The sequence below is a fragment of the Copadichromis virginalis genome, linkage group LG3 (assembly GCF_057382275.1).
Source record: "Copadichromis virginalis isolate Kocher_CV1m ecotype Utaka linkage group LG3, C_Virginalis_male_GT1.1, whole genome shotgun sequence".
In the NCBI taxonomy this organism is placed as follows: domain Eukaryota; kingdom Metazoa; phylum Chordata; class Actinopteri; order Cichliformes; family Cichlidae; genus Copadichromis; species Copadichromis virginalis.
This window is the reverse complement of record NC_140620.1, coordinates 60114446-60132085: the sequence shown is the minus strand read 5'-3', so window position 1 is coordinate 60132085 and position 17640 is coordinate 60114446. Positions and strand designations below refer to the sequence as shown.

General features: G+C 44.0%; 1 protein-coding gene across 3 annotated transcripts; it reads left to right on the top strand.

The window, feature by feature from the left end:
* Positions 1–122: 122 nt before the first annotated feature.
* zfta (zinc finger translocation associated) lies at positions 123–16316 on the top strand. Of its 3 annotated transcripts, none has more exons than XM_085451830.1 (5): positions 123–577; positions 4258–4767; positions 5575–5934; positions 9924–10382; positions 12157–16316. In XM_085451830.1, exons 1-5 carry the CDS (start codon positions 454–456, stop codon positions 12642–12644), a joined length of 1941 nt encoding a protein of 646 aa, XP_085307956.1. In that variant the 5' UTR covers positions 123–453; the 3' UTR covers positions 12645–16316. The 3 variants fall into 3 exon arrangements, with proteins under 3 accessions (XP_085307956.1, XP_085307954.1, XP_085307953.1); XM_085451828.1 differs by having other exon boundaries at positions 124–577; positions 4255–4767; positions 5578–5934; XM_085451827.1 differs by having other exon boundaries at positions 124–577; positions 4255–4767.
* The last annotated feature ends 1324 nt before the right edge of the window (positions 16317–17640 follow it).

Here is a 17640-nt window from a genome sequence, read left to right as displayed (position 1 = left end):
CTCCCTCTGCCCCCCCGGGGTGGGTGTGCATCGTCGTAGCTGCTACTGTCTCTTTAAATTTACCCAGGAGCCCCTTAAGGAGCCCCAGGGGCCCCTAGTCCGGCTCCCCACCCTGAAGACAAGCAAGAGCCTAAAAATTCATGAGTAGAGGCCTGAGCCGAGGCGCCTCCACCGAGCACCGCGGAGCAGCGGCCCTTTTCGCCGGTGGATTTATGATTGTGTGCTTGCATGAAAAGTTAACTTGGCTCCCGTGCGGGGCGCGTGGGGGGACCGCGGAGAGCACGGGCTCCTCGGCGGTGGGCTCGTTATAGAGCGCCTGGCAGATGCGTGTCGAACGCTGCGGAGCGGCGAGAACGTGTTGTTGTTGTCAGGGTGACATGCCCCACGACGGCGACACGACCCACTGAACGAAGCACCGCCAACCACGACTAAAGCGAGAGCAGCGATCCAGTGATGGAAGAGAAAGGAGCGGGGCAGGGGCAGCCCGTGAAGCTCCGCTGTGCCTATCAGCCGGAGCTGCTCTCATTAATGACAAGCGGGCAGGAGGAAACCACGCAGGAGGAGAGCGAGTTAGTAGGTAAAGAGCAAAAAAACACATCTAGTGTTAATTTTCTTGTTTTTGTTCCAACGCTAAGTGGGTCTGCGTGGCTGTCAGATATACAGCCATTATCAGGCAGCCAGTTAATCCGTGTCAGGGACAAAGCCATGGAGCAGCATGGCCCCTCCGTCTCTGTGGCTCCTATAAACAAAGGCTCAACTGCACGCAGGCAGCCAGGCGAAGCGCACACTGCTGACACCTAGTGGACAGCGGAGGTACAGGCCGTCTCAGACCTGTCATCGAGCGGAATAAACGCTGATCAGATAAAAAGGCAGGGTTATCCTTTCACGTGAGGTGCGAGCTGACCGCAGGAATGTCCGTAAGCGAGTTGTGCTTGATTACCAAATGACAGCAGCGTGACTTTCTCTGGAAGTTTAAAGCTCAAGCTGTGAGGAACTGAAAGGCTAGCCTGAAAGACATGCCTACCAATGTTAGACCTAACAGTTCAGTCACATGATATCTCTGCTGCTTTCTCTCATGTACTCGTTTGGGTTTTTGTAAAAATTGGATAATTTAAACACACTATTTAAATGTTACCCATCCTCAGTGAGATAGAAATAGACCTGTGTGGACAGCCTTTACCTTCATAACTTCATATAATTGGGAACTAGAGTGTTTTGCTCCAAGCCTGCTGATGTTCAGGTGTATATAGTTTTTATTGGTCTCTGTCAGCTACAGGGATTTGTTTTTGAGTGAGCCAGTGCAACGCATGGAGTCAGACTACTGATTATTTGTTGGACGTGTGTAGAGCTGGGCGATATGAGATTTTTTCATATCACGATATGTTTTTTTCATTTCAGGCGATAACGATATCTATCACGATATAAGCCAAATAACTATATTTGTAAGATTTAAATGTGCCGTTGCTCACAAGTAAAATGTGAAATAATCAGCAGCTTGTTTTTATTTAAATATTTATTTCCCATAATAAGTTCAACAGGGTAGATGTACTTAAGGAACATGAGACCTTTTCAGATAAATAAAGGCAAATATTGCAAACTACACAAAAGGCAGCCGCTAAAGCGTTTAAGTTTCAAAATAGAACAAACGAAACAGACTAAATTGTCAATTCCACTTAGAAACAAAATATTAATTCTAAAAATAAATCTTAGTTTGTTTTACAGAAGAACAGGCAAAACTGACTAACTTTTGTCAATATCAAATAAACTGAGAACTAAAAGGAAATTCTCAATCTCTCCTTGTTGTATAGCTGAGCTTTTCAAACAGTTTTAACAGTTACTTTAGTCTGACAAAAGCCGAATGACGAATTAGCGCTTCCAGTCAGAGACTGAGGCTACGTCCACACGTACACGGGTATTTTTGAAAACGGAGATTTTCCGTTTCCGTTTTAAAAAAATAATCCCGTCCACACATAAAGGGAGAAATGAAGGAAAACGCTGCTATGAACATGCCAAAGCAGCAGGTGGCGCTAGATTCCTAACCGTGCAGAAATGTTGGCCAATCAGAAGTCTAGAAGCCTCGGTGGGAAAAAGTAAACAAAGCTGGGGCATAGAAGCAGAACCGAGTCGTATGTGTGGAGGGACAGTAACTGTGTGTATATGTAAGCATTTAAACACTGCAGAGAGTAGAATTAACAGTATTGTAGAAATTCATTTCACCGAAACAATAACGTGGCGCACAGTGTGACGCATGCACCAGTTTATTGTATTTCCAGACTTGCTTTCGGCACAATTTACAGTGCACGCTACTCTGTTTTTGTCAGACTTGAAATAGCCGAAATACCTTCACACTACAGAACTTCTATGGCTCTTCCGTTCGACAATCTCTCCGGCGTTGGAACCATCATCTGTTTTCTCTTCGGTCACGCTCGGTTGATTTTTCTAGTCGGCACACTCATTTCCTCCATTACGGCTCCATTACCCGCTGGCTGCTTCCCAAACAAACACACGTGCGGCTTGGCACTTGTGCTGTACGTAACAAGTCACGCGACGTGACGCTGCGGCTGTGATTGGTTCGGCTCTGCGCTACTTAATTTGGATTGGCTGACCTTTTTTTTTTTTTTTTTTTTTTTTTTTGAGGACAAGAGCGGCGAGGTCTATCGCGATAGCTTAATTTCTCTATCGAGTAAAAGTTATATCGCGATACATATCGTTATCGTTCTATCGCCCAGCTCTAGACGTGTGATTATTATTGAGTGTGCAGTCTGAAAGAGAGACTGCAAAGTCGTGCTATGGGAGAACGTAACTAGGCAGCATCATATGCTAGTCTATAGGGTGACTTTAAGGTTTATTTATTTATATAGCACATTTTAAAACAACAGGGTTGATCAAAGTGCTTAACAATCGGCAAAAATCCAGTGAGACACTAAAAGGCAATGCAAGGGAAAAAATGAAGAGGAGGAAGCCAGTGAACGTAGAGCCAAGGATTGAATGGTGGGAGGTGAAGAAGTCTAAAAGAAGATTTTTGACCAGATGATTTAACACAATCTTGGAGAATGAGAGGATGATGCCTGAGGACTGAGACGGCTGGTGTTGTGAGTTGGTGCTATATTAGTTGACTTGAGGAATAGAGAAGTGTGCTCCTCAATTTAATTTTGAATATAAATGAAAATTGAAATTAAATTTAGCAGCAGCTTCAACAATTTGATGGGGTATTCACTCTGACGGGCAGGCGGGCCATGTAGACACCCAAGTTTGTGCGTGCAGTAACTCAAGAACAAAGTGGTGTGGGAGCTTCAAATTGATGCCATGGGTATCAGATAGGTGGCCTCACGATGCTTTGGTACACAGGAGCTGTACACACTGTAAGATGCTCAGGTAGCTGCAGAACAAGCACAAGTGATCAGCCCCCCCCCGCACTGACAGCTGGTGTGAAGTCTTTTTGCTGCGCTGCTGTGTTTGGTTTGTTCTTCACATTATGGGGAAACATCTCCACTTTGATCTTATCTGACTAATCAACATTATTTCAGAAGTCTTGGTTTGTTCAGATGCAGCTTTACAAACCCAATGGCACCATGTTCTTTACGCAAGAAGAGCCTCTCTCCTGCTAACTGAGGCCCGAAGGGCTGCATGATCTGAACCTGAGCTGAATTTACTGGGACATCCTGCAAAGATTGTAGCATTGTGTTAACACACACCTGAATCAGCAGCCTGCCAAACACTTCTGCTTTTACAGATGATGCTCATCTGTAAACTGAACTGTATTTTTCATGCGTTAGCCACTTGCGGCCCACATCACCCCTACTTCTACATGGACGTGAAGAAATCGAAGGCAATTTGGCCCTCGAAGTGACTTTTTTGTTAGGGAGGATTTGTTTGTTGCTAAGTGCAATGTTCAAATACGTTCTTTAAAAAGCAAAAACTGATTTAATATGAAGGCCACATGAGCAGAGAGCATGTCGGATTGGCTGATGTGTCACTTTGATTTTGTTAAATACGAACAAAATTGCGTTTATGTCAAGTTTTGTCTTGTTATACAATATTTTAAATTTCAAAAAACAAACAAAACACGACATTTTTTGAAATATTTGTGGGTGTTTTCTTGTTTTGTGCTTGTTTTGTGGCCTCACATGAGATGACAGTGGCAGCAGTGGCCCACAGCTTAAGTCTGAGATCTCTGCTTTAGTAACATGAAGACATTGCTTCAGTTTGAAACCTGCTGCTCTGATCTGTACTCTGTCTTGTTCTTGTCTGAAGAAGACGGTCTTGCCAATGGCCATGGAGAGGTGGAATCAGAGAGCGGTGTGGTCACGCCTGTCAGGTCACCAAGCACCAGCTACTGGAGCATCACAGAGAGCCCAGATCACCCCCTCCTCCTCTCCCTGGCCCCGGGGCCCTCTGGAGCCAAACCCAGGGTGCAGAGAGCCTCGCGTCCAGGCCTGAGCCGGATTCCAGGCCGTGACCACCGCCGGTACTACCACGAGTACTGGCGCAGCGAGTACCTGATGGACTTTGACCCCCAGAGGCACGGCATGATCTGCATGGTGTGCGGTAGTTCATTGGCCACTCTGAAGCTCAGCACTATCAAGAGGCACATCAGACAGAAGCACCCAGACTCCCTGCTGTGGAGCGCTGCTGACAAAGAGGTGATCCGCTCGGGGTGGGAGAGCCACCTGAGTTTGGGGGGAGGGCAGAAGTTATACAGCCCTGCTTCGGCACCCTCACTCCAGGGCGAAGAGGACACTAGGCACTCAGGTCACCAGACTGGAGGTGGGTTGATTTAAGTAGACGATTTTCTCACACTCAGTATGAACTCATACTGTGAGGAGGAACCGATGATGTAATGTTTGATTGGATTGGACTGTTTGAAGGTAGTCCATGTTGCTTATTTAATATTACAGAGAGGTAGCACTCTTTCTTGCCTGACAAAAATAACATGAATAATCACTCACACACACCAGTGAAAATGGAGCTGCTATCCCATAATGCTTGGAAAAGCAAACAGGAGAAGCTGAAGCACTGAGCCTGTGACGTGCATGGTGGACAAAGTGAAAGCTGGGATCAAGCACTTCATACAGCATGCAGTTTTCACCCACTCGCTCAAGCACTTTTTCTACATTAGTGCCTTTTATCTCACACTCACACACATTCACACACAACTCTGGGTTAGTGCCAAAGCATATTTGGCATGGAGACCAGGGATGGAACGACCGACCTTCTGATTAGCAGATGACCTCCTCCACCTCCTGAGCTGCAGCCGCCCCGTGTGCTCACAGTAGGTGGCAGAAAAGTGCAGATTGTGGCAGATATTACTTTATGTAAAAACAATGGATTTAACATTGTGATGATAGGGAAGTTTCCCAAATGTAAAACTCTCCCAGATTCAGAAAAAGAGTTTAAAAAACAAACAAACAAAAAGGCAATTTGAAGACATCTATAATAACCATGGTGTAATCACATAAATTGGAATGAAGATGTAAACACCTGACGTTACCTGTCTGCTGGAAGCAAAGCTAGTACAGAGCCATAAAGCTAAAAAGTTGATTTGTCGTCATGCTGTTTTGTCTCTACTATAAGCAGAAACTGCAGACCCTGTGACAGCCCAGGAGCAAACGCAGCAGCCCATCAGCCTGACTCCCTGCTCTGTGGAGGGTGAAGCCCCGCAGCCTAAAGAAGAGGAGCAGTACCTGCCCGAGCCGTCAGCGCAGATCTTGGAACGCTATCTGAACGACTCGCTGCATGCCTGGTTCCGTCAGGAGTTCTTGATGGAGTACGAGTCTCATGCCGGTCGGCTGCTGTGCATGGTGTGTGGAGCGGTGCTGCCCTCGCTTCACCTGGACCACATAAAGAGCCACCTGCTGGACACCCACCCTAACTCACTGGTGTACAGCTCTGAGGAGAAACACTGCATCCTTCAGGCCTGGACTCAGACTCACGGTAAGAAGTGCGACACCTCACACGCCCACCAGCAAAACGCAGTGTTGGTATTAAGGAAATGGTTTGTGCAAGTGAAACCAGTAGGAGGTACTGTAGCCACAGATTAACATAAGATCGTAATGTCACCCTGTGGTCCTTTTACACGTTCACCATCTTCTCTTTTCCGTCTCTGTGCTGTGATGTGTTCATGGTTCACATCCATAAAGCTGCAGTTTGGATCCAGTGTGTCTGTTAGCTAAGTGTACAGTGTTCACTGTATTTAGCAGTGGATAAACCCTGTAATGTGTTTGGCTCTCAGAGCGTGTGAATCAGCAATACCCCAGCTCAGTTCATCTTCAGACTCCACAGCACTGACATTAGAAAGACAGGTCGGGAGGGTAAGATGACTCATTCTTTAGTGTTGGTGGAGAGAGATGGACACAAACTGGAAATTTGAAATTTTATATGTAATTTTCAGATTCAAGCCTAACTTGTTTGAGTCAGATGGTTGCGCTGGTGCAGAGCAGGCTGGGATCGTCATGGTCAGTAAAAGGTTACCAGAGATTATCATGGTGGTTGGATTCAAACACCAGGTTCCACCTTTCATAAGGTCCTATACTGTCTAAGACAGGGGTGTCCAACTCCTGGCCTCGGGGGCCGGTGTCCTGCAGGTTTTATGTGTGTCCTTGATTAAACACAGATGATTTAAATGGCTAAATGACCTCCTCAACATGTCTTGAAGTTCTCCAGAGGCCTGATAATGAACCAATCATGTGATTCAGGTGTGTTTGACCCAGGGTGAGATCTAAAAGCTGCAGGACACTCGAGGCCTGGAGTTGGACACCCCTGATCTAGGAGCTCAAAATCAGTCATGATAGCTTTGGTGACATCCACAGAGACCACGAATGTCCGAGTCAGCCTGAACACAACTGGGATCAGCAACAGAAACGATTGTTTGATGAATATTCTCAAACCAGATCTTCCTTCCAAATTCACCTTTGACCCCTGTCAGTAGTCTGCGGTGATCATTGAACAGAAGTTCGATGAGACAGTGACAAAGACAAAAGGCCAACATGTTAGACATGATTTAGTCTGGCACCATCTACACTTTTATGTAGACATTTATGTAACTTAACCTGACACACCTGTTACCTGCTGAACTCTTTACTGTGATGGAGGCTGTGCCAGGTCAGATTAACAACAGCTGCTGTCAGAGTTTTGATGAGAGGTTAACAGGAACCGGAGTCTGTTTGTTGCTTCAGTCGTTCTCACAGAGCAGCTGGATGTGTGAGAGTGAATGGATGTTTCTCTACAGTGACAGAGATGCATTTAAATGTGCAGGAGGAAGAGCAGCAGTGACTTCATCAGCTACTTCTCACAGCAGCATCAGTATGGACACTTTAACCTGTCACATGTCACACTACTATCAAGAAACTAAACAATTTAAACTGAAACAGGAATAACTCCCATCAAAACTAATGATAAAAGTGCAGCGATGGTGCTGATGGAGGCCAGAGTCAGAGACCCAGCTCTCCACCTTTTCTGGCCTTATATCTATCTCATGCACAACAACGACACATCGGACGTGACCTCTCTAAAGATGATGGCACGATATGTCACTTGATTTCTCACAGACCGTGACACTGTGTGGCTCTCTGTCCTTCCTCTCTGAATGAAGCTGTGGGGATGTGACCTACACTAATTTTTCCAGTTATTGCAATTCAAGTCATTCAGGTCCAGTGAACAGCTTGAAATGGTACAAAGTGTTGAACTGCCAGAGGTTAAAAAAGGTAACGTTACCAAAACCAGTAAAATAATGTACATTTCAGACTGGTACAAAAAGGCCTTTTTCAGGGACAACATGGGCTAACAGTTTAAAGCTGCTCTGCAGCAGTGCAGAAGCTGCTTTCAAGCATAACAGTGGTTATAGTGAGCAAGTCTCAGCTTGAACTGTGAAGAGAAGACTTCGAGCTGCAGGTAGAACGCCAGACGTCAGAATAAGACAAAGAGGTATTATGGACTAAATAATCAAAGCTTGAAATCTTCGGTTCGTCACGCAGGAGCTTTGTACACTGTCGAGTGGGTGAAAGCTCCACAGTGTGTGGCATCAACTGTCAAACATGCCAGAACTACCTTAGGAACAAAGAACAAGAAAAAAAAAAAAGAAAGAGTAGTTGTCAAACAGCTAACAGATCATCTGCTGAGGAATGGTTTATTTGAAGAGTTTCAGTCAGGTTTCAGAGCTCAGCACAGCACAGAAACAGCTTTAGTGAAGGTTACAAATGATCTTCTTATGGCCTCTGACAGTGGACTCATCTCTGTGCTTGTCCCGCTAGACCTCAGTGCAGCGTTCGATACTGTTGACCATAATATCCTATTAGAGCGATTAGAACATGCTGTAGGTATTACAGGTACTGCACTGCAGTGGTTTGTATCATATCTATCTAATAGACTCCAGTTTGTGCATGTAAATGGAGAGTCCTCTTCACTCACTAAGGTCAATTATGGAGTTCCACAGGGTTCAGTGCTAGGACCAATTCTGTTTACATTATACATGCTTCCCTTAGGCAGTATCATTAGAAGACATAGCATACATTTTCACTGCTATGCAGATGACACCCAGCTCTATCTGTCCATGAAGCCAGATAACACACACCAATTAGTTAAACTGCAGGAATGTCTTAAAGACATAAAGACCTGGATGGCCGCTAACTTTCTGCTTCTTAATTCAGATAAAACTGAGGTTATTGTACTCGGCCCTGAAAATCTTAGAAATATGGTATCTAACCAGATTCTTACTCTGGATGGCATTACCTTGGCCTCCAGTTACACTGTGAGGAACCTTGGAGTCATTTTTGACCAGGACATGTCCTTCAATGCACATATTAAACAAATATGTAGGACTGCTTTCTTCCATTTGCGCAACATCTCTAAAATTAGAAATATCCTGTCTCAGAGTGACGCTGAAAAACTAGTTCATGCATTTATTACTTCCAGGCTGGACGACTGTAATTCATTATTATCAGGATGTCCAAAAAACTCACTGAAAAGCCTTCAGCTAATCCAAAATGCTGCAGCAAGAGTGCTGACAGGGACTAGAAAGAGAGAGCAGATTTCTCCTGTTTTGGCTTCCCTTCATTGGCTTCCTGTTAAATCCAGAATTCAAAATCCTGCTCCTCACATACAAGGTCTTAAAATCAGGCCCCATCTTATCTTAATGACCTTGTAGTACCATATCACCCTATTAGAGCACTTCGCTCTCGCTCTGCAGGCCTACTTGTTGTTCCTAGAGTATTTAAAAGTAGAATGGGAGGCAGAGCCTTCAGTTTTCAGGCCCCTCTTCTGTGGAACCAGCTTCCAGTTTGGATTCAGGAGACAGACACTATCTCTACTTTTAAGATTAGGCTTCAAACTTTCCTTTTTGCTAAAGCATATAGTTAGGGCTGGACCAGGTGACCCTGAATCCTCCCGTAGTTATGCTGCAATAGACGTAGGCTAGTTAAAAAAAAAAAAAAAAAGGAACAAAGAACAAGATGGTGAGCTTGAAAACACAGCACAGCCTCCAGACTTAAACCCCATCGAGCTGGTTTGGGATGAACTGGACAGAAGAGTGAAAGCAAAGCAGCCTACATGGTCCACATTTATGGGAACTTCTGCTACAGATATGGGAGAAGATTTGATTTCTGTTGTAGACAGAAGCCACGACTGTGTTCAGCTGTTTTACCGGCAAAAGGAGGGAACTTTGATGAGTCAAAGGTTTAGAAAACATTTTGGTCTGTAAGATGATTCAATGATTTCTTTTTTAACTCCAATTACTTATTTGTGCTATGCTTTGATTTCAGTGCAATGAGACATTAAACTGCACAATTTGCTATTAAAAAAACTGGAAAATTGGGTTGTTCTGAATGTCTGAATGACTCACAGCTATCATTTGAACACTGATGTAGCCACAGTGGGACTGAAACAAACGGATTAATATTAGAAATGTTGTATGTTTCTGTGCCCTGTAGCAGAAGAAGTGGAGCACTCAAACAAATCAGAGACCAACACCAAAGATGGCGCTGTGGGACTCTTCTCTGAGGACGTGGAAACCATCCAGATCAACACTGACGTGTACACGGAGGGCGACGGCACTTTCACTCAGGACACTTGTCTTATTGGTGAGGACGGCGGTGTCGGAGTTCCCCAGCAGGGTCTGCAGCCCTTCCGGCAGCCTAAGAAGAGGAGGCTACACGGGGGCGACCCGTGGCGGCTGCGTCTGGACTATCTGGTGGCCTACGGGCCTCAAGGCCACGGCATGTTCTGTATGGTGTGTTCTCAGGTCCTGCATGAAACCAAGGTTAGCAGCTTCCGCCGCCACATCCAGGAATGTCACCCGGAGACCACAACCCTGAGCCGACAGGAAAGGGAAGCCATGGCTGCAGCCTGGACCAAAGATTACCCCAGTGAAGGCATGCAGATCCAAGATGGTGAGAAGCTTTCAGCACTGATACACATCTCTGTAAAGCTGTAAACTTGTTAGTAGTAGTTTTCAACAATATTAGGCCTTTTTAGAAAGTTTGGTGGTTTTGTACTTTTCATGTTTTATAAGTCAGCTTTGTCAGCTGCTGCTGACATCCACAGTCAGTGGAACACAACACATTCCCACTCACAGAGGCTCTAAAGCACCTGACTGCTGTGTTAAGAGTTGTTTGTGTTTGGCTGGTCTTTTTAGCATCCTCACTTAGCCTGAGAAAACAGACATTTGTACATATACCGTATTTTCCGCACTATAAGGCGCACTTTAAGCGCACTCCTTTAATTTTCTCAAATATCGACAGTGCGCCTTACGTATGAATTCTGGTTGTGCTTACTGACCTCGAACCGATTTGATGTGGTACACGGTGCTCAAAAATCTGTCAAAAATGTTTTAGTGCGACTTTGCTAGTCAGGAGCCTCTTGGAGTAATCTGGGTCCTAAACTCCGTCCACTTCAGGTCCCAAAGTCAAACGAACACTGCAGCATCACTGAGAGTTAAAAACTGTCTAAATTTTTTCATCTTTAATAAAATGATCAGCGTTGCTGCTTAACCAGGTGTATCAATTAAGTTTAACATCCAGGCATCCATGAAAACACAATTTATTAAATGTAACGGAGTTCATTTAATAAATTCAGAAATCTCTCAGTTCTGACTGAGAGATTTCTGAAAGAATTAAAACGTACAGCTCTGCTATCACCTCCAACATAAATGAAGACAGAAAACTAAACAGCAGTGATGTTTGCAGGGTTACTGAAGTTGGGCTAGCTGGTATATAATGATGTGCTATGTGATCACCAGCGACACAGCTATGCTACCATAAGATAAACACAGTGAAGCTGGAGGATGAACGCTAACACTTTTCCACTCGATAAAAGTTAACGTGAGGTTAGGGACAAATGCAATCGCATGGCAGGATGCTGTAAACGCACCAAACTTCAGCAGGAGAACAACTGAGATAATCCATCCACAATACGAGGTTAGTCATTATTATACTGCAACAACATGGGAATAGAGCAGCTGCCAGAGAATTCAGCATTAATGAATCAATGATATGAAAGCAAGAAGAATGAGTTGAGTAAAGTTTGACTTATCTAACTGTTTTGTTTCGCTTAGTGTGCCTTATAATCTGGTGCGCTTTATAATCCGAAAAATACGTAAATCTCAGCATTTGCAATTCTCTATAGAGTCCAGCCGAAACTGACATTTCACAGCTGATACAGTCAGTAAAAGATTCCACAAGAATGGTAGTGTAGCGAGTAACTTAGCTAATGTAGCAGATAAATCTGTTAAACAACGGAAGCTTTGTCAGGAACATTGTTCTGTTTGGGTTTTATTGAAAAATGAAGATGATAGTTTGCTTGCTTATTAACTATTTCTAACCTTACTGACCACTCAAAGCACTTTAGACTACAAGTCACAGTTTAACCATACATTCATTCAGTTTAAAGTGTACAAATTAATCTGATTCACATGCAGGCACAGGGAGAACTTATGGGGTCCTGGCTCGGTCAAACCAGGTGGGAGTGCTAATCGCATAGCGTGTATTAACATAGCTTGTTTGCAACTTACCGTGAAGACGCCACTTGAGTCAGCACTGTGGGTGGTTAGAAAGGCTGGAAAAGTGCTATCAGGTGCAACAAGCAAAGACACTAGCGTGTGACTTGATTTTGTGGTGGAACTAGGCAAGAATCTGGCATCCCCTCCCCCTTATTTTTTTCCCACAGAAATCAACCCCAGTGAAGTTGATGTCCTCAGTACCGCAGGAGAGACAAATGAAGACGCCTCCCCTGATGTCAAAATACCCAGCAAACTGGTGATAAAGGAGGAAGCTGTGGGCGAAGCCAAGGGCAAATCAAAGGATAGCAGCGCTGCAAACACACCCCGTCATGGTCATTACCCCGGCAAGGACCAGAGGAGGAACTACCAGGTGCGCTGGCGGACGGATTACTTGATGGATTACGACTGTAGGAGGCACGGGCTGATCTGCATGGTGTGTGGAGCCACTCTGGCCACACTGAAGGTCAGCACTATTAAAAGGCATGTTCAGCAGGTCCACCCTCACTCGCTGTATTTCAGCGCAGTGGAAAAGCAGCAGGCCCTGCAGAGCTACAACCAGACTGCCCTGCATTTCATCCATTCTGATGACTGCTTTTCACCCCGGGACCACGGACATACTGAGCTGGCCCCCACTTCAGCACACTTGGACACTTAAGAAGGGCTTCTGTCTGTTGCTCCTTACATGACTTCAGAAACAGCCCTCCTTGTTCTCTTGAAGGGAAATTCAGGTATTTGTAATTTGTAAAAGACTGCAATTTCCCTTTAAGTCGGCATCTGGGAGTACTGCTGTGGCTAAAGGACAATAACGGGTGCCACATGGGAATTGACAACAATACAAATATCGCGCAGCCTAAAACAAAATCAAAGTGCAGCCTCTCATTTGAAACTAAAGCTTTTTTGCACATCGCCTGTTTTACCTGAGGACCTCACAAGATTTGGGGAAATTATTGCTTTAGATGTACAAAATGTATGTTTTGCTTATGTATTTATTTCCTAGCTTTGTATCTGTTGGTACTTTAAATATAAATCAACATGAACCCAAGTGGGTGGTCCTCTGGCGCAATCGGATAATATCTCTGAATCTGCGGACACAAACTGTAGAGTAACGCTAAGATACTTTTAAAAAGTAATTTATAGAAAAATGAGATGGGGCTCATGCTATCGGTCCAGTCACATTCACTGCTAATGTGGCTAACATTGAACATAGATGGATCTTCTTTTTGTTGGGGGGACATTCGCTTTTCACATCCCAAGAATTGATGCAGTGTTCTCTTTGGCAGCCAACAACAAAACATTTCTGCTTTGCTTCTAGCTAGCTGCTAGCAGCTAGCTGCATGTGAATTTATTCTGCTCCTTAGCCTTTTTGGGCGTACCAAACTAGCTGCTAATGTGCTAATAAGCCTGTTTTGTTCAAAGTAGATGGGGTCCCCAGGTACAGGCGCATACAGAGCAGCATTTATGATGGCGACATTTAACAGCCAAGCCTACTAGTTATGTTTATGTCAGAATCATATCAATGCATGGACTTAATATTTTGTGAAGTTTGACCAAGGCAAGATATTAGCCGTGTTGCACCTGCAGCTTTCAGCTGCAACTGCTCCTCTGGAGAATAAAGTGCCCCACAAAAGAACTGAAAGTAATGGGACAGTTATGTCTTTGATAACTTTTGCCTAATTATTTAGCTTGCTAACTGGCAGGTAGCAGTTTCCTACCAGCTAACGTAGCGGCACTGTTACGTTTGATGTTCTGATTCCTGTCCTCCAAAAAGGAAAGCTTTACTGAACGCTGAATGCTTTGATCTTAGTGTAAACACAACAAAGATTTCCAGTGTAAACATCCCAAAATGGCAACAAACTCCTCAAATTCCACTTTGAGGTCACCAGGGCCACCCTCTTCCTGGGCTAGCTAGCACGCAGACAGAATTAGCAGTTCATGTTGTGCGTCTCATGCGGGCTGGTTCAGGAAAAACAGAAGTAACTTTCTGGTCTGAATCAATGTAAATGTGGAAGATTTAAACACGGATACTCGTTCACAGCAGACATGTTTGGTTTGTCAGAGGAGGAAAAGGTCAGGCAAGCTCGGAGAGGACTTCTAGTACCGATGCCCTATTTTGCATTTCTAAAGAAAGGCATTCAGTTATGCAATAAAATATAATAACTTATCGATCCTACGCTTGATCTCGCCACAAAGTTTCATGATGCTCGGAAGTGCTCGCTAACAGACAAAAGGGGTGAGCAAGTTGCTGACTGAGTGAGTGGAAATGAGCCATTGGTTTCCCTGCTGCAAGTCAAAATGTTTGTTCCTTTGATACCCAACGAGTATCTGGACTTTAGCACTTATGGCACAGTGAACTCCTGGAAATGTGGCATTGTGGGGGCCTGAGTCTTCTCTCGGGAAGTAAGAAACAGAGTGCTCAGTGAGGCGAACAAGAAAACTGAGTCAAATTTAAGACAACTCAGCACTTTGTCCCCTAAAATGTACTAAACCCCAAATGTCCTTGTGTGCATCCAATAGAATTAAACTATGTTTGGTGTTATTGCTGAAGACAATGAATGGCAGCGTGCAGTCACTGGGTTCACATCACTCCAGTCTATTTAATCTCTTGTTTACAGAGGAGGAAGAGGAGGCCCTCTTCTCACTTATCCTCAGCATTTGGCATCAACATCAGCCTGAATCGTTTTGTTAGCTAAAAGCTGTACAAAAATATGTAAATATGAATGATTATTTCTTTATATGAGCACTTTGATGCAGCCTGGTTTCTACAGTCTCTGTTTGTAATTATATCCAGTTTTTCTACCTTATTCCAAACAGCGTCATTTTTCAACACTTGGAGCGAAGCTCGTTGAACTTCTGCCTTCACTTTGAATCCCTCGCTTCAGCTCTGGTACCGCTTCATATTTTTCGTTCACTGTACAAAGTTTATGCAACGAAGAAAACTGAAGATTAATTATTTGGAAAAGAAAAGTCTGCCATAACCAGTTCTTCACCTGGAAATTGTACCTCAGGGATTTTGTTTTCATCGACAGCCCTTTCACATAATCGTTCTCACCTTGTAGGCTGTCGATGTACTGATGGAAGAGTCAGGATTGGTTGTACAGGTGGGAGAAATATGAGAACCTGGGCCACTGAAAACAGAAGTCTAAAAATGTTACTTTTTTATTGTATTTTTAAGAAGTTGTGCTTTCACAAAAAGTTGGATTTTAAGGGGGAAAAGTCATGTTTTAAGAAAAAGTCACATTAGAATGTCATAGAATTTTACAATTGTGAGCAAAGAGCATATATGATCAGTTTATTAGGTACACTCTGCTAGTGCTGGGTTGCACTCTTACATCATCCAGCCGCTGCAAACAGTCTTCAGAGATTTGCACGGTTTGCAGATTCGACTGCTGCCCCACAGTGGACGCTGTGGAGTGAACTCAAGAAAGCAGTCTGAGGTGATTTGAGCTTTGTGGCACGGTGTGATAACCTGCACCATCAGAAGACGATTAAACCAGGTCAGCAGCAGTACCCAGGAAGGCTGTGGTGTGTAAACGATGCTCAGTTGGTACTTAGGGAAGAGAACACCCACACTTTAACACCGGCACACAGAGCCTGGACCACTGCTGCAGGCCACGGCGGGTCCATGTGTTGAAATTCGGACACTATCATCTGAATATTGTAGTAGAAATGACTCATCAGGGTGTTTTGGCAAACTTCTGTCGTCCGGTTTTGGTGAGTCCGAGTGAACTGTAGCCTGCTGTACTTGCTGAGCAGCCCCTGGTCTAGTCTGCTGCTGCTGCTGCTAACGTGTCCTGTGTTTTCTCCTTTTTCAGACCGTTCTCTGTAAACGTAGACACGGTCGTGGAGGAAAAAGTCTTATGATTGGCTGTAAATGAGCAGTCAAACAGGTGTACCAAATGAAGTGGTCAGCGAGTGTATGTTTATTCTGACATATTCTACACCTAAAGCAGAGAATATGACTTCATTCTCAAAAACAACTTGTGAAACCATGACGATATTCTGCGTTTCCCCTTTACACGCTGCAGCGTCTGTGGTCAGCGGCTCCATTCCTGACTCACTTTCTACAAATGATTTCATTCGTTTGCATTAGAGCAGGTCTAACCATGGCTCTAATAACGTTTTGACACAGCACTTATATTTTAAAATGAGGTGAGTTGCAGTGAAACTCATTTAAGTGAGACATGATGCACTTGATTGGATGTGTGTTTACTGTGTTTGTGGGGGGAGGAGCTCCTCCTCCTTTATGTTCTCATCACCTTTCATCTGTAAATGATCAACATATGCATTCTCTCCTCTGTGGTCTTTGAATAAATACTCATTACCACGAGTCTGTCTGTGGGGTGTCTGTACTACTCTATATCTGTGCACAGTTAAGCTCAAATAACGGACACTTGAAATGTGGTTTGAAACACCAGAAGCATCAAAAATGAGCTGAAAGAGTCCAGCTTTGGACCAGCACACAAGTTCCCTCACAATCAGCTCATTGTTTGTATAATAGTTTTAGATTTAATGAAGGCGTGAAGCATTTCACCATCATATTATTATTAATACTGTCCAACGTACAAGCATGCACGACATCTGGTGTTTTTTAATCAGATTACATTTTCCTCTGGGATGAATAAAGTATTCTGATTCTCAAATCATTGTTTCCAGTTTTTCTCGTAACCTTGGCCGTTCAACAGCTCAATTCAGGGCTGAAAAACACATTTAATCTCAACCAAATCAAATTTACACCTTGTACCTCTGTTTCTTTTCTTTATTAGGATGTGTTATGATTGAAACCTCTCCCACTAATTATAGTTTTGAATATTGAATCATACAAACAGGAGACACGGTCAGTCATTTGAAAGTTATCAGAGTTGTGAATATTAACGTTTAGTAAATAATCTCCTGTGTGGTCATGAAGAGTTCAATGAATGTATAAAGTAAAACATATTCAGTATAAGTACCGTGTTGTTCTTTTGGTCGCTGCTCAAAACCCGTGAGCACAGGTCAGGGTCGGGACGTCGCTCGAGAGCTTCCACTCAACTGCCCATCTCCAGTTCCGCTTTGTCATAAACCAAACCCAGATGTTTATGTCCTACAATAAATATAAATATACTGATATTTTAATGATTTTAATCATTTCAAACACAGTGGGAAGTAAGTATATCATTAGGATTGTCTAAATCAGGGCTCTCAAACTCGTGGCCCGGGGTCCACTTGTGGCCCACGTCACCCCCTGCTTGCACATTGACCTGAAGAAATCGAATGCAATTTGTCTCTGAAGTAGAGCTGGGCGATAGAACGATAACGATATGTATCGCGATATAACTTTTACTTTATAGAGAAATTAAGCTATCGCGATAGACCTCGCCGCTCTTGTCCTCAAAAAAAAAAAAAGGTCAGCCAATCCAAATTAAGTAGCGCAGAGCCGAACCAATCACAGCCGCAGCGTCACGTCGCGTGACTTGTTACGTACAGCAAAAGTGCCAAGCCGCACGTGTGTTTGTTTGGGAAGCAGCCAGCGGGTAATGGAGGAAATGAGTGTGCTGACTAGAAAAATCAACCGAGCGTGACCGAAGAGAAAACAGATGATGGTTCCAACGCCGGAGAGATTGTCGAACGGAAGAGCCATAGAAGTTCTGTAGTGTGAAGGTATTTCGGCTATT

What these genes read in the sequence shown, in the direction of transcription:
- zfta (XM_085451827.1), top strand. Translation starts at nt 454, where the DNA reads ATGGAAGAGAAAGGAGCGGGGCAGGGGCAGCCCGTGAAGCTCCGCTGT. An exon ending in GGAGGAGAGCGAGTTAGTAG is followed by an intron (nt 578 to 4,254) that starts GTAAAGAGCAAA and finishes TCTTGTCTGAAG; the next exon opens with AAGACGGTCTTGCCAATGGC. An exon ending in CTCAGGTCACCAGACTGGAG is followed by an intron (nt 4,768 to 5,574) that starts GTGGGTTGATTT and finishes CTCTACTATAAG; the next exon opens with CAGAAACTGCAGACCCTGTG.